Here is a 17456-nt window from a genome sequence, read left to right as displayed (position 1 = left end):
TTAATTAGCGTTGATTAAGTGATACTATACTTTTTAAACATCGAGAGGAAAGCTGGCATGCCTGAGGCTGAAATCTATAGAGCGCACTTTGACTTTGCTGAGACTTAAGTTTGAGTTAAAACGAGACAGATTTATGTGAGAGATATTATAGCTCTGTCTCGTTTTAACTCTGTCTTAAGTCAAATCTAAGCAAAATCAGAGTTGGCTCTATAGATCTCACCTTGAGAGTTCTCTATAATATTCTCAAAGGTGGGTGAAGTCTGCCAATCCGCACTTAGCCAGCGTGGCGGACTATGGCCAAACCCTTCTCATTCTGCGAAAAGATCCGTGCTCAGTAGTGAGCCGGCAATAGGTTAACGATGATGACGATAACGAAGTGATATTAAACTATTGTAAGTAGGTAACTAAATGCAAAATTTTCGGTTGACAAAATATAGCAAAACATTATTATATAAACCCGTACGTACCTACTTACGAGTACCCACAAATACATAATTATAGGTACCTACAGGTGCCAATTTAACGAAGTATTTTTTTGCTTCTGAATAAAATTAAAAATACTTAAATCATATAAGTTTTTGGGGATGTAATCGCGTAGGAGGTAAGCAGTGATAGCCTAGTGGTTAGGACGTCCGCCTTCTAATCGAAGGTCGGGGGTCCGATCCCGGGCACGCACCTCTAACTTTTCGGAATTATGTGCGTTTTAATTAATTAAATATCACTTGCTTTAACGGTGAAGGAATACATCGTGAGGAAACCAGCATGCCTGAGAGTTCTCCATAATGTTCTCAAAGGTGTGTGAAGTCTACCAATCCGCACATGGCCAGCGTGGTCAAAACCTCTATGGCCAAAACCCTTCTCACTCTGAGAGGAGACCCGCGCTCTGTAGTGAGCCGGTGATGGGTTGATCATGATGATGATGAATCGCATAGGTATCCATAGTCACACAAGAAAATTACACAGGATAGGTACATGACAGATGACTGTACAGTACAAAGTTGCAAGCTCTGTAAGCATTTTTTAGAAAACTGCTAATTTTTTTTTTTAAATATTAGCCATGTGAAATGACTAATATTCCCCTTTCCTCTCCAACTAAGCGTCTGGCTTGTGCTAGGAGTAGGTACGACAATAGTGCAACGGGCGGGGTTTGAACCGTCGACCTTTCGGTTTTCAGTCCACTCGCCTTTACCGGTTGAGCTATTGAGGCTCTAATTGATATTGATATTGATTGCTATCTTTCTTGTGACAGTAACTTATTTCGCGGATGTTAACACCAGAGCTGCTGCAGCTGGTCAAATTATATCAAACAATACAAATATCTACGTAACACGCTTACATCACATGACGAGCATTTTATGTTGTTCGTGTAGCTACATTTTTTCGTACATAATAATAACAAAAGGAAATCCGCGAAATTGGACGAAATTCCACTGACAATTAATTGTTTTTACAGCCTCGACATATACAACTAGGCAGGTATATAAATTACGATCATTAAAGTATAACAATATATGCAGCCCCAAACCAAAACCTAAAAGAAAAAACCGGCCAAGTGCGAGTCAGACTCGCGCACTCAGGGTTCCGTATTACAATCGTATTTTATCGACATTTTGCATGATAAATCAAAAACTATTATACCTAAAAATAAATAAAAATCTGTTTTTGAATGTTCAAGTGAAGCCCTTACATATGATACCCCATTTGATATAGTTATCTTACTTCGTAAATTGAAAATACTAATTATTAGTTTATTACCACAATTTAATTTTTTTGTGTGATGTGACCACAAATTCATGGTTTTCAGATTTTTCCCCTAAAGCCAGCTATAAGACCAACCTACCTGCCGAATTTCATGATTCTAGGTCAACGGGAAGTACCCTGTAGGTTTCCTGACAGACAGACAACAAAGTGATCCTATAAGGGTTCCGTTTTTCCTTTTGAGGTACGGAACCCTAAAAATGCTTCAAGATTTATATACTTATAGTTGGTAGGTATTATGTTTATAGCAAAACCAAAAATACATAGGTAATGTTACTCATAAGCAAAAACAAAAATTTTCCTTAAAACTACTTTAACCTTGTAATTTTTTATACGTTTTATAAAAGGGCATACAATATGCATAAGAGACGCAATATACGCGCTCCATACAACCTTGTTTCCGCGAATCAGCATTGAAATCATGATATGAGTGTAAACGCTAACTCCAGAAAATCTAAATCACTGGGTAAATCACGTCGCTTACGGGTTTGTGTGATTTGCTTATTGACCGAGCGAAGCGAGGTCTCCGAGTCTACTTGAGTAAAATTGCACTTGTCGGTCCGTCCGTCTGTCTGTCGCAGCCTTATATCACACAAGCTTATGCACGCAAATTCGTCAGCGTGGACTACACAAATTTCAAACCGCTATTTTACCCCCTTAGGGGTTGAATTTTGAAACAACCTTTTTTAGCGGACGCCTACGTCATAATAGCTATCTGCATGCCGAATTTCAACCTGATCCGTCCAGTACCTACGTTTGAGCTGTGCGTCGTCTTGATAGATCAGTCAGTCAGTCAGTCAATCACCTTTTCCTTTTACATATTTAGATGAGTAGATATCCCTACTTACCTCTAGAGTGCGCGTGCGGCGTTTACAGTCTGGAATGTGCGAACAACATTACAAATGATTACAGTAAGATATTTAGACAGTTGAAATCAACTATCAAAATCAGTTAAGTACGCTGATTGCGAGTGCATTACGTAATTACCCCTCTGATTTAATTGTGGAGTAGCGTCATTGTGAGTGCATTAAATGCCAGTGGTTTACAATGGTGGTGAAATCGTCATGGTATGGCGATACGCAGTGCATGAAGTGTCGTAAGCTTGTAACAAAGCGATGCACCGCGATACGCTTTTTTTTTTTTAGAAACGCGTAAGGGACGCGATTTGCACGGCGCTTTGGACCTTCTAGAGTTCATACTCAAATCGCGGTAACAAGGTGGTAGGTATAGGCCGCGCATAGTGCGCTTCTTACGCATATATGCGAGAAGCTATTTGTTTACCTTTTAAGTAAACTAAAGAAATATATCACAAAAATATTTTGTAGTACACCGAGGTACAGAAGGATCACTCTGGATACGTTTAAATAAATAACGACTCTTGTAACGACGCAATAAAGCGCAATTTAGTTTGCACAGCGCTGCGGCCTCTCTATCTATCACTCTTACTCTGTACCTACTTCTACTTCTGTAACTCTTACTTCTGTAACTCTTAACTTATAAATCTCTTATCTATCTCTTTCATAAGGAGATAGATAAGTTACGCGAGAAACGTCGAAGGGGCTCACCGCCGTAGCCCGTAGGACTAGGTGCATTCCAAACAAGTGGTTTTAAATTATTTTTTTAAATAACAAACAAAAATCATTCATTCTTCTACATTTAAAGCAAATCTAACGTAATACTTACCTGAAATTAATGAAAGGAGAATTGATTGCTATACCTACCATTTAAGTGATTTAAACAGCCTTGATATTCATAAAGTTTACCTAATATTCTGTTGCAAACTGCAAGAGTTCAGTTGGTCTCCTTTTGGGCACACTGCCACAGGCCACAGCCTACGCAAAATCGACACTTTGGTCAGTTAGTCTACATATAGTTGCATAATTTCTTTTAGGGTTCCGCACCTCAAAAGGAAAAAAAGGAACCCTTATACGATCACTTCGTTGTCTGTCGTGTCTGTCAAGAAATCTATAGGGTAGGTACTTCCCGTTGACCTAGAATCATGAAATTCAGCAGGTAGGTAGGTAGGTCTTATAGCACACATAAGGAAAATTCTGGCCTCTCTCGATAATGGAGAGGCCAGAATGCTATAACAAACGCCAACATTCATAATTTCTAAATTAAACATTTAAAAAAAATTGAGCCTTTCGACTTCATTGCGGATACATTCCAAAAATATGTGATTTATATCTTCTCTCACTCCACATTCCGAGCAATTCGAGCTAGGTATCTTTTTCATTAGATAAACAAAAGTGTTCAACGGGAGGTGTCCAGCACGAAGTCTTAAGGCAGTGACAATGTCACCCCTGCTCATATCAGCAGATTCAATCCAAAATCAGTTAATCAAACAACTCAGCAATCTAATAAATTAGGTTGACTGTATTAAATATATTATTAAGTAAAAAAGAAGTTTATACGTTGGAGGTAGGCACGTAATATTATATCAGAAAAGTGTAAAAAAGCGTTAATAATAAATTATCATCTGTGCCTATAAATATATTATGTTCTGTGCCACATAACTATTGCAGACTTTCAGAAAACCTCTACAAAATAATCATAGGTGACATACAAACTAATTTCTAATAAACATCTTTATTGTTTCAGCTCGGGGAAGCGACAAATCGGCTCCAATGTCTTAGCTAGGTAAACATTCTCAATTATTTATTTAACTAATTAGTGTAAAAAATGTTACTTATAATGAAATACCAAAAAAAATTTGGGTTCTCTTATATTTTGTATTGTAGCTGTGTATTGTAGTGAATACCAGCGCCATCTATCGCTGAACGCGTAAACTACTTCGTGCGAGATTGTTCCACCATTATCATGAATTGAATATAGATGGCGTTAAAGTTTACTCACGCGTTCGGTAGATGTCGTTACTAGTATCAATTTAATTAAAACGTTTAATTCAAATTCCTGTCCTGAGGTGTCCTGACGACTCTTCGCTCTGCCTAGGTAATGGAGTGCATTATTATTGTTTTAGCCAATTGTACCGGTCGTCGTCCTTCAACTCGTCCGGGTGCGGGTCGGGCGGGGAGCCAGCTGACGATATGTACTCCGATGTGTCACTCGAGGAGGACGTACAAGGCCTCAATTATAAGGTAAGCCCTTTACTATATTTGTGGCTTTAGCCATGTTGAACTATCGTGCATTAGATCGTCTGACTAATCGATTTCAGACTATTCTTAGCTAGTTACTTGTTTTTCTCAATATTTCCAAGAGCATGCCATCCCAGGTATAAGCCACGGTTCATAGAAAAGTGGCGAATGGCGCATAATAGTGCACACACGATCGTGTCGCATAGACTTGTCACTTGAGTTACTAAAACTAGAATCTATTCAGTGTAAGTGTGGCCAACTTTTGGGGGGTTTGGTCCTCCAACGCTGCGCCTTCTGTTGCGAGGTCGCCATTCCAGCACCTGTCCTGCCCATTGGCACTTCAGCTTCGCAACTCGTTGAGCTATGTCGGTTACTCTAGTTCTCCTACGGATCTCCTCATTTCTGACTAGGTACCTTATGTGCTTATAAGTTATACCTACCCGCAATCTACATCAAAACCTGCTATTAAATAGAACTAAACATGTACAACATTCGCGATTATAAACAGGTTTCCACGAAAATTGCCTCACTGTCTCGGAAAACCGGTTCAGTAGTTAGTAGTTATCATGTGTCATTGGTAAGTCATTGTTTAGTGATAAAAGTGGAGTTATGTCAACTTCCTTCCGTTGATATCGGTGATGTTTTATACGAGGTCATACCTACCTGTGGCGAATGTGAATTTTACTTGAAGGTATTTAGCTGTAAGCCTAACTGTCTTAGGCTGAGATCTATAGAGCGCACTTTGACTCTGCTCAGCTCAGACTTAAGATTGAGTTAAAACGAGACAGATTTATGTGAGAGATATACATCTGTCTCGTTTTAACTCTGTCTTAAGTCTAAGCAAAGTCAGAGTGCGCTTTATAGATTTCACCCTTAGGCTGTGACATTGTATCACATGAGCTAATATGAACAATTTTGTCCCTACCTATTACAGAGCCAGCCAGCGCAGCGCGTGCCAGACGTTCGTTAAATTATTAAAAGCTGAAAGTTTGTCAGCGTGTAGTACCCAATACAGGGAGGAAGGATCAGTTACTAGATATGAACCTTTATTACCTACCTGTTATTTCCCAAAGCCACCATGATCCAAACTTCATAGTCACTGAGCGTTCCTCCCTGTGTTGGGGACGCAGATAAACTTTCAGCTTTTGTAAAATAGCGAAGGTCTGGCACGCGCTGGCTCTTAGTCCATATGGACGCGCTCGTCCGCACCGGGTTAGCGCAGGGGCTGTGCGGTGCGTTCCCTCCCCGATTGCCATCTCGCCATGTCGCAGACTATAATCACTATTCTTTTGAAGGTACCAATATCGGGGATAACGGAAGCCGGATTATTCGAAACGTAATTCTAGGGAACGTTTACTCAGAACGAAAATAGAGCAATTCGGTCATTCCACCGAACGCCTCGACGGAGTCATCTTCATGACTAAGCCAACGGATTCATTCCATCCACCGAAAAACAGACGTAACAGAAAACGTCAGACCCGTCCGTCTCCCGATTAATTTATTAGCACGAACTACTTACTTAATGCCTACGCCTTTGGTTCGGACTATGAATTTGGTTTTTATAAATCCCGTGGGAACTCTTGATTGTGCCGGTACACGTGAATAACACCCTAACTCCGTCTCTAGGGTGCAAGCTAAGTATAGTACGCGTGGCAATTGGGGTATAAGGCGGAGGGACGCACTGCACACCTGCACGTCACCCGCGCTTTCCCGCACCGGGTTAGCGCGGGCGCTGTGCGGGTGTGCGGGGCGTCCCCACTCCGATTGCCATCTCAACCTGTCGCGTACTATAAAATACTGATTTCGTGATTTTTCCTAGAGGTATCACGAAATGCCGGAAGATGGTCAACACTCCAATTGATTACTTCATTTCGCCAAACAAATCTAGTCATATCACTCATAGTGATATGACAAAATATACTGAGCAGCATAAGGGATCGCACTGACTGACTATGGGCCAGGAGACTGGCTTCGTCGTCCCTTCGTTCAGTCTCCCCTTCTTCACTCCAATCGGCCTCGTAGGCGCGCTTCATTCAAGAGTCAGGACCTCATTCGCAAGCTTCTGGCTTAGCGCTTTACTCTCTTGGGGTAAGATAGACAAGACTGCTTGGTGGAGTTGGGATGATTAGATTTCGATTCTAATCTTGTTAAATGTGTGTACCTAAATGTAGTATTTTGTTAATCACTAGATTTATTTTATGAAATGGGGTAGTCAATTCAGGTATTCGCATTCTTCTGGGATTTCATGATATCCTTATTCTATACATATAATGGAAAAGCTAACTGACTGATCTATCAACGCACAGCTCAATTTTCTGGACGGTTCGGGCTGTTTGACATGCAGCTATTATGACGTAGCATCCGCTAAGAAAGGATTTTTGAAAATTCAACCCCTAAGGAAGTGAAATAGTGGTTTGAAAGTTGTGTAGTCCACGCGGACGAAGTCGCAGGAATAAGCTAGTCTAACATAAAATTGATTAATATAAGTATAGGCGCCTAGTTACAAAAACAAACGATTTAAAAATAATATTCAAACATCACAGCGCATCGGCTCGAATTTGTAATTCGATTCAAGGTCACATTGGAATCCAGCCAACTCTTAAAATACCTAAGTATTTCGCGAATGACGAAGTTTACAAAGAAAATACCGTCAAATAAATCGGCAGGAGGCATCAGGAAGGTGTACGGCCTACTTGCATTCTAGGAAACCTACAAAAGAACAGAACCAGGTCAAAAGCTATATTATACCGATCCTTTGTTATAAATTAGGGGGACACAATTAAAATTCTTTGTCACCGAGGTATCCATAGATGGAGTAGGTAGGTACATACAATATGGCCAGGCAGGAGGCAGGCATAAAATTTTCAGCTTAACAAATCTAATGAAGCCACAACCGGGTAAGTAGGTAGATAAAGGGATCCTAGGTTAAATTATTTTTTCTATATAATTATATAAATTCAACAATTCTTTATAAATTTATATTTCACTGCCCATATTATTATTGCGAAAGTGTGTTGGTTTATTGGTTTGTTGGTTTGTCCGTCAATCACGTTGCAACGGAGCAACGGATCGATATGATTTTTGGCATGGGTATAGTATCTGGCTAGTGACATAGGTCACTTTTTATCCCTTAAAATCAAAGATTTCACATGGTATTTATAAAAACCTAATTCCACGCGGACGCAGTCACGGGCATCTGCTAGTGTATACATAAAACGGGCAGGCGTGTCACATGATGTAAACAGCTGATTATCGCCACCTATATAACCATTTGCAGCACCAGAGGAACCGCCAATGCTTGCCGGCTTTTCGGGAAGTTCTTGATCCGTCCCGTGAATAACCACATTGAAATCTAGTGGGAACTCCGCCGAAGCGAGATGGCTGGCGGTTCCACAGTTTTCATGTGCGTTCAGTTCTGTTCAATGACCCCAATATGAATATCAAGGAAAGGTTTTAAACAATAGATCGTGCCAGTTCATTAGATAGTTCGTACGACAGCAGCAATGGCGGACGGAAACGGTGCCTGTGCGTCTTCCGGTCAGATGCGTGCGGCCCATATGATAAACGATTGATATGTGGAATAACAATCACAATGTATGATTTATTGGTCGAGTGCGCGTGGGCAGGATTACTTAATAAATGGGGATCTACTTGTAGCTATTTGTTTATGTTTTGAAGCCTCCAGCCTTACAACTACTTCGCTGGCTGGCTCAGGAGGATTTTGGGCTCAGAAAAAATTAATCCCTATAGGATCAACTCGTTGTATGTCTGTCGTGTCTGTCTAGAGTCTAGACTACCGGTCGTTTTTTTTTTTAAATAAAACCGGCCAAGTGCGAGTCAGACTCGCGCACTGAGGGTCGAAAATGTCGAAAAAATACGACTGTATTATGGACTACACTTACCTACAGTCTTTTTTCGACATTTTGCACGATAAATCAAAAACTATTATGCAAAAAAATTAATAAAAATCTTTTTTAGAATGTACTACAGGCAAAGCCCTTTCATATGATATCACACTTGATATAATATATTTGTTCATGAACACATTTTAATATATTTTTTGGTGATGTAACCCCTAATTCACAGTTTTCGGATTTTTCCCCTTACGAGTGCTATAGGACCTATTTAGGTACCTGCCAAATTTCATGATTCTAGGTCAACGGGAAGTAACTTATAGGTTTCTTGACAGACACGACAGACAGACAACGAAGTGATCCTTCCTATAAGGGTTCCTTCTTTCCTTTTGAGGTACGGAACCCTAAAAATCCGAAAACCGTCAAAAAAATTTCTTATAAAAACAAACACGTCACAAAAAAATTCGAAGATTGAACCCCGCTTTGGAAATATTATTCGTTTCAATAGAAAGCTTTTGGTTTCAATAGAAAGATCGGTTATAAAATTTAATTGGCATAAGTAAATACCAATCCAATTTCGCTTTCCATTTCGTTACGGGAATGTAACATTCAAATCAGTGCAGCATTTCTTCGAAATGTACGAGTATAAACGCAAAGGGTCATTTTGACTACGTGGGCGACTCCTTCAGACTGCGCTGCGACAACTTTATTTATGCACCTATTTGTTTGAGTGGCTAGTGTTTATTCCGTTGGAATAAAGCCTAGAACTTGCACGATTTAAGTTGGCGACTAGCTCATAATGCAACGGACAATAGGCCCTGGGAGAAACTGCACGCAACATTACCTAGATAGGCACGTACATAAATAATGCATTAGAACAAATAGCGTAGTGTGCGCTTGAATTAATTTGTCATTAAGGTTGGCTGCGTTGTATTCAAAGATTTTATGCAATACTTCCTCTAAGGATAATGTAATGGCGGTGGATGCAAAACAGCGAGGCGTTACCTACCTATACTCTTTGATCGTGAGTTATTGATAAGATCTAATTTCTCCTTGCATTCTTGTTGCTCGATTAATAGATAGCTACTTAAATCTGTTGTTGCACTTGTAGTTGCCGCCTTTTGAAACGGAAGTCACGTGATCTGTTGCGGGGAAGCCATCTTGAGTCGATTGTATAAATGCGGGTGGTTGGTGATTTTTAACCTATTCTCGTTCTGATCGCGACTCTGCAGCTATTAAATGCTTTTTGTGTTTACGTCGCCATTTTGATTGACTGGTTGCATTAGCAATTATTATACCCTAATATTGCAGTTAGGTTATTTTAAAAGGTTAAACTCTCGATAAGCCTCTGCGCGTTAAAATGATTAAAATTTAATTTCACTTCTGGTATGTTTATATATATCTTTATTTAAAATGAGAAATTGACTGACGGACATAATATCAACTTACCGCCTCTGATTTGAAATTTGTGGAGTCCACGCGGACGAAGTCGCGGGGATAAGCTAGTCTATATATAAAAAAGGAAAAGGTGGCTGACTGGATCTATCAAATCACAGCTCAAACTACTGGACGGATCGGGCTGAAATTTGGCAAGCAGATAGCTAGTATAACGTAGACATCCGCTAAGAAGGCATTTTTGAAAATTCAATCTCAGGGGTTTGAAGTTTGTGTAGTCCACCACGCGGGCGAAGTCGCGGGAATAAGCTAAGCTAGTTGTAATTTGTAATGAAATAACATTGATAGATAAGTATTCCGTTTTCGGCTATGACCATATTTTGATATTACTATACACATCCTTGACACAGTTATCCCACGACGACACCCACAAGCACATAGTACATTAGGTACCTACTTGCTCTATTGTTTACTACCTACCGACATACTCGCGATTTATATGTTGATTTCAATGGTGACTGTATGTCTAGACTTGGCGATGTTGTAAGTAGAAGTGCGGGTGATCATCATTATCATTGCCAACCGATAGATGTCCACGGCTGGACATAGGTTTCTTGCATGGACTTCCACATGCAACGTCTTGCGCCTATTTTGTGTGATGTCTGGCAATCCAAGACATTATTTCTAATACGCATCCGAAGAAAATATAAAAAAATAGACTTTATACTTTGGTGTAAGATTTTTTACACCTTTATTACCTACCTGTTATCTCCCAAAGCCACCATGATCCAAAGAAACATCCAAACAAACGTTCCTCAGTTTTGGGGACAATACGCAGAGAAACTTTACCAGTAGTAGTAGTAGTAACCAGTAGTATAGTGAAACAAAACCGTTGAGGGGATGCGGGAGAATTCATATAGGTAAATACCAACTTAAGTAGGTGCGGCATAAAGGAATTTCTTCGCAATTTTTGCAAACAAACCTTTTAAAAGCTAGCCTGCTCGCTGAACCCTCGAGTTGCGCTGTAAGGGAAACTCGAAAGGTTTCTCTAGTGGCCCTTTGAATTTTGAAGTCTTCTAAAGTTGTTTACATCGTAAGAAGCTTGCCTCTTTGTTTCTTAAATATGAATAATATGCATTATTTAAGATTTTTGGTATAAAAATCTGCGCACGAAAACTTCTTATATTTTGAATTTAAATACGGAACAACTCTACCTTTAACTCAAGTAATTTTACACTGAAATAATTAAAAAATGTAGCAGAATCTCTTTTAAGCATAGGCTAAGTTTTGTTTATAATACATTAACATCAGCAGATCCCAGTTTTAAGTTAAAGAGGCTCAGGGCAACAACTTGAATAGGCTTTGTAAAAATAATCTTTACTAGATTCGAAAACGAGCAGACAATAATATAAATTAAACCATGGACGAAAAACGCAAGCGAACTGAGTGCGAATTTTTTTCTTTAATTTAACAGGTGGATCCATGTACTTTTCACTTCTTCATTTTTGCTACTTTTTAACTACAAACTGGCTTTTACCTGTTGAAAAATATATTTAAAAGGCCTGATTTTAGATTTGACTTAGGTAAGCGGATTTCTCAAGGATTTTGATTTCTCCGGATTTATAAAAATTAAATTATTGATAGATAAGTATTCGCATTTAAAATACTAAACCTATTAAGTGATCACATTAAGCGCATTCTTGCATTAACGATCTAAGTAGGTAAGCGCTTTTAAAGTTAATCTAAGCCCCGCAAGTGTAGGCTGGGTATATAGTAGATATCTAGGTAGGTAGTTATCTAACATAAGCCAACTGGCAATATCAATAAGAAACTGTGAAACGGAGAGTGAAGAAACTCGTGCGAACTTCGTGGTATTGTTTGCAGATGCGTTCTATTTTGTTAAAACTTTGTAACCAATTACGTCGGAACGCATCAACGCGTTGATGAAGCTTATCACAACCGTAAGATTATTTGTGTGTTTTGTGAAATAATCGTTTCATGAAAAAAAAATGTTAACGAAAAAAAACGTGATCAATAGAATAATAGGTAAGTATTCTTTGGAAAGAAAAACTAGAAATTTTAAAATGCGGAAAAGTCGATAACTGTCTAATATTTTTTCATCATTATTTCTGCTAGGTTTATTTTATTTTAAAATTGTCCGCACGAGCCAATCAGCCAATCACCTATGTAACTTTCCAAATTCTAATGCATTCCGTTGTGTAATATTAATGTAGTATAATAGTATTTTATTATTGAATTGATATTTAATATCGCTTAACTCAAAAGGTAAAAGCCAAACTACATAATCAAAGCACTAAATTCTTCTTAACGTCTTTTACGAAAACAAAATGGCATTATGCAATATCAACAAGCACCTCTAACTTTTCGAAGTTATGTGCGAAGTAATTAAATATCACTTGCTTTAAAACGGTAAGGGAAAACATTGTGAGGAAACCAACCAAAATACCAGGCAAGCGTCATTTAAAAACATCCTCAAAACCTGACCAAAAAATCAAAATAGTCTCCACAAGAAGCAACGGTAGCCTAACTAGGTTAGAGTCGTTAACAATTGATCAATTTTAGACTGACATGTTCTGGTGGATTGTGCTAGATCTGGGGTTTTGTACTAATTGTATAATTAGCTGCTAATTGAGACCAACGTGGCGTGAGATGTCACAAACCACAATTATATTAAGTACTTGAATATAGGTCACCTCAGAACTCTAAATAAGCATGGGAAATGCTATCTCGTATTCGTTTAGCGTCGAGAAACTAATAGTCACTGGCAAGATCGGAGGTAAGAGACCCTATGAACGTAGCCCGAGATGTTGTTCTGACCAGCCTACTGATTTGCTAACTCAATCTCTAACACTGAATGATAGCATTGACATTTATTTTTAATCCATTGCAGGTCTTCTAAACGAACGAAAAAATATTTTAGTATTACTCAATGAAGCAGCAATGTATAGAACCAACCAATGTCAAATGACCTCGGTGGTTATCATTTACTGTTAGACACTGAGTTAGCGAATCACCCCGCAGATAAGAGAAGATAAGAAGAATAGGCATCTTCTAGGCATCTTCTAGGTAAACTCGTCCCATCTTAGGCCACATCATCACTTTCCATCAGGTGTGATTGTGGTCAAGCGTTTATCTATAATGAATAAATAAAAAAAAGCAGTTAACAAGTCCGTCCGTGCAGCCTCCAACAGAGAGAAATGGCGCAATATCGTGAAGGAAGTCATATGCCACAAAGGTCACACAGGAGCCACCAGGTAAAATATCCAGTTGTTGAAACAAGCCAAAATGCACGTCTAACTCTAGAGAACCGGTGCGGTGGTAGTCATTACTTAATTCATTATTTATCAACCTTACTAACAGATTACCAAGATGAATCATAATACTTTGTAGAGGCCATTCTTGAATAAAGAATAGTTAGAATTTACATGCGATGTGATGTGAGAGCCAAATCAAACACACTTAACATACCCTTACCCACCTTAAATTGTATAAAGTAGACATAATATTACCATTGCATCGTTTAAACGGTTCAAACATAGAAAAGAAGTCGGTTAAAACGTTAAATAAGAAGGTACCATTGCAATAGGTATTTTAAAGTTCAAACATATTACGTAACTATCATCATGTAAATAAAACTGATATGATGAATACGACCTCCATTGACTCCTTTAAATAACTTGTTTTCTTTCAGTCTCAATTTATAGGCATAAGAATTATTATTAATAACACTTGTGTCGAAGTAGGTACTCAATCCCAATGAAGTGATCGTTTTTGTTACTATGATAATAACTACATTCTAGTCATTGTTACATGCATACCTAGGCACTCAGCCGCACAAAAAATTATGAACCTTCTAGCATGTAATAGACAGAACTGGAAAATTTTAGGTATATCTTGCTCTAACACTTATTATGCATAGAAATACGTAAAGATTCATAGTTACTGGCAAGAGCGGAGGAACCCGCGGATGTTTCCCAAGACGATGGGCCGACCAATAAGGGAGCTACCTATATCTACATAATATGCTATTCATGCGGGTTCTAACTCTAACAAAGGAAAGTGAAGAAATATCGTAAGAACAATATCGTTTCGAAATCCCAGCTACGATCCTCAAAAACGATAAAAAAGTAAATACAATGAAAATTGTGTTTATTACCTATTCCAACCCTAGTCAAACGATAGAGATAGAGCTTCATCATTTCGCTAATCCTAGAATTGATGAGTAAGGGGGAAAGCCGAGTTCATGATGAATATCGCATGTCCAATCATAATCTTGGATTAGCAATGGGTTGTTGAATATGCTACATCTACTGTCGTCCTGTAGTAGCCTAGCGATCAATCGATTTTTCTAATGCTTGTTGAATCAGGAAGTTTTTAAATTGGTGCATATCTGTAAGCTTTGGCAGCATTTTTTGTCGATCTACTTGTTGTACTTCCTACTCATCTACCGACTTTATCGACAAATCCTGTAACGTATACTACCAAGCGATTCATTCAGCACAAGTAGGTATACATTGTCTGTCGTGTAGAAGTTATTTATTGGCTCTAGTACTGCTGTGTAATTTACTACTTCCTAATTACCGTTTCCAAACGAGGGACTAAATTCAGGAATCACGAAGCTTTTTAAATAGTTGCATATCTGTAAATTCTGTTAACATGTTTTGTCGATGCTTGCTGTTATTTCCTACTCACCTACCGACCCTATCAACAAATTTAGTAGGTAACTTGTACTACCAGCGATTCGTTTCAGTACAAGTTGTGGTGATTGGTGTTGGTGATGATGATAGAAATAAAACGTCTGATCATGTTGAGCGTAAAGCGTGTAATAATCGAGAATGCATTAATACAATGTAACGTGCAACGTTAGCAGTTTTGGCGCAAGCTGGTGTTACACCGGGCTTACGGTTGGAGACACACCAAGCCTACACTACAAAGTACTTAATACATTGTAGAAGTTATACCTATTTTATTGGCTTGTGTTGCTGTGTATTTTATTGCTACTTACTAACTACTGTTTCTAAACGAGGGAATTGTAATAATTTTACGGCTTTAGAAGTATTTTAACTCTACAGTCAATGTACATTTAATTAAATGCGCGAATATTCCAAATCCCATTTGGAGAGAATTAAACACTCTATTGTTTGCAACCTGACATAACTGACGACTTATAATCAGACTTTAACAAAAAGTTCTTTATAATAGTGCATTGTTCTGTAAATTTGTGTAATTTGTGTATACTGGTACTTTTTCGAGTCATTGATACAATCTACACCTTCTCGCTCATTTGTTTACGTGTTACGTACCATGTCTATTTTATTTTTAACTGTTGAAATTAAGTTTATTGAAAGTTTTCCAGCACAGCATTAACGTGCTAAGCTATGAAAATAGGTATATTTTTTTTGGTGGACTTATCCGTCACTACGCATTGTTTGATTAAGTTTTTCTTTTTCATCTAAGAATGTATCTTTCCAGCTGAGAATGAGTCTTTCCATCTAAGAATGACGTGTGGTACCTACCTGTGGTCTTATTCGTTGTTATCTTTAGCAATCTGAATAGCTTGCTCTCAAACTTAATGTTAAGAGAATCGTCCATTTTACTGAGTGGCTTAGTTGACCTAACTGATATCGAGTACTGATTACATTCTACATACAGCACATGATATTACTATCTCAGACCACCCATGTATTAAAGAAAATAATGAGTCACTGTAACATTACCCAATCACGTATATACGACATCAGCAGTGTTAGCCCGCTGTTAATAAATCTGTCAATCATTTAGTCAGGATGTGTATTCGTTTGTAGAGATTAGAGGTAGTTAAATTAAAATACAGGGCACTTAAGGACGAAACATGATAAGAAACGCATAATACGGACATTTAGATCCCATCAAGAAAGACGAAGTAGCGTCTATTTTCGTGCCTCCTCAAGTATCCATTGAAGAAGATAAGGTGAATCAAATGATGTATTCACGGATGCAATATGGATTCCATCATCTTTGTTTGTTAAAACAAAAAACGGTAATGAATCCGTTGTTTACAAAAGACGTCTCTGTAATCTGTATCCGACTTCAAATCTGAAATCAGCTCTTTGTTTCCTCAAAATTATAACAGTTATAGGGTTATCCAGATAAGCAATCTCCGAAATTATCTTTGCAAATGTTCATAGGCAGGTACTTGCTTGTTATTTAATTTTAAAAAACTGAAAAAAAACCAAACTTTAGGTATCTCTCATAACATTTCGTGTCATACAAGTTATGTAATGCAACGTAACTATTTAATTTATAATTACCTCTGATTTGATTACCTCTTATCCAACAATGTTACTTATCCGCAAAATAAGTCCGCAATATTGTTGGCATTCAATTCAGCCTCCCATTTTACACGCTCTCACTGACAAAGGTTTCAATTTCGATCTTGGATTAAACATTTTTTATCGTCTTATCTCAATTAACCATTTGCTTATTTCCAATATTAATCAGTTATTACTTATTCATTATGTTATGCTTTTCCACTTTCTTATGCTTCCGTCTTGTTTTATTAGCTTACAATAATTTTCGATTCAAAATGTTGGACTGGGATTTTTTGTTGCTCTTGGGTAATGGATCATTAATTTGGTAGAATTTTTCAAAATGGCTTTCGTTACGTTGTTGAAACTTTGGTTAGAGTATAGCACCGTCACTGAGTGTTTGTATTATCTCCTGGGAAATATCTACGCTCGTATTTAAATAGAGTCGGCTCTCTGAATGACCGAGCAATCATGGTGGCCCCTCGCCCATAAAATTACGAGATGCAACCAGACTGGGGGAGCAAACGCATAGGGGTTATTGCCTTGGAACTATCCATCAGACGATCGTGCATATGTGCAGGGACTAGGGAGCGAATAAAGTTTATTTGTGCGGCTGTGCGGCGTTGGCAGGCTGATAATCACGCCGTGCCGATGGGTGGGGCGAGCCGGCCGTCAGCCGCTCAGTGCCGAGCGTGACTCTGACTCAACGAAACGTACACGTTTATTTCCAAAGTTTCTTCCTTAAACAAACATCCAAAATAAAGCTCAGTTACTATCATTTAATGGAGTATAAACACCCGATCCAGTAAACGCGACGGGTAGTGCTACACAAACGATGTTAGGGCAACCGTTAAACGTTTTGAATCGACTCCGTGAATGTCTGTTTTTGCCGGATATTTTGATACTCTTGTACGACGACAATTAATTGGCAAGTTTAATTTACACATAATCGAACTCGTGAGAAAGCTGTGCAGTGTTTTACGCTATGTGACAACAAGTGTGAGATTATACAAATGTAAGACAAAGTGGTCAATTAGACCAATTAA

The 17456-nt window shown here is 38.4% G+C and overlaps 1 protein-coding gene across 5 annotated transcripts in view; it reads left to right on the top strand.

Moving 5' to 3' along the window:
• nuf (rab11 family-interacting protein nuf) overlaps positions 1-17456 on the top strand; it is a 94942-nt gene that overhangs the window by 56768 nt on the left and 20718 nt on the right. For all 5 annotated transcript variants that reach the window (XM_069502941.1, XM_069502940.1, XM_034975227.2 and 2 more), the window contains 2 exons: positions 4360-4398; positions 4739-4856. In XM_069502941.1, coding sequence (XP_069359042.1) covers positions 4360-4398; positions 4739-4856 — 157 coding nt within the window. The remainder of the gene's footprint in view (positions 1-4359; positions 4399-4738; positions 4857-17456) is intronic.

The sequence above is a fragment of the Maniola hyperantus genome, chromosome 14, assembly GCF_902806685.2.
Source record: "Maniola hyperantus chromosome 14, iAphHyp1.2, whole genome shotgun sequence".
In the NCBI taxonomy this organism is placed as follows: domain Eukaryota; kingdom Metazoa; phylum Arthropoda; class Insecta; order Lepidoptera; family Nymphalidae; genus Maniola; species Maniola hyperantus.
The sequence above is the reverse complement of the archived record's forward strand: the minus strand, read 5'-3'. Positions and strand labels throughout refer to the sequence as shown.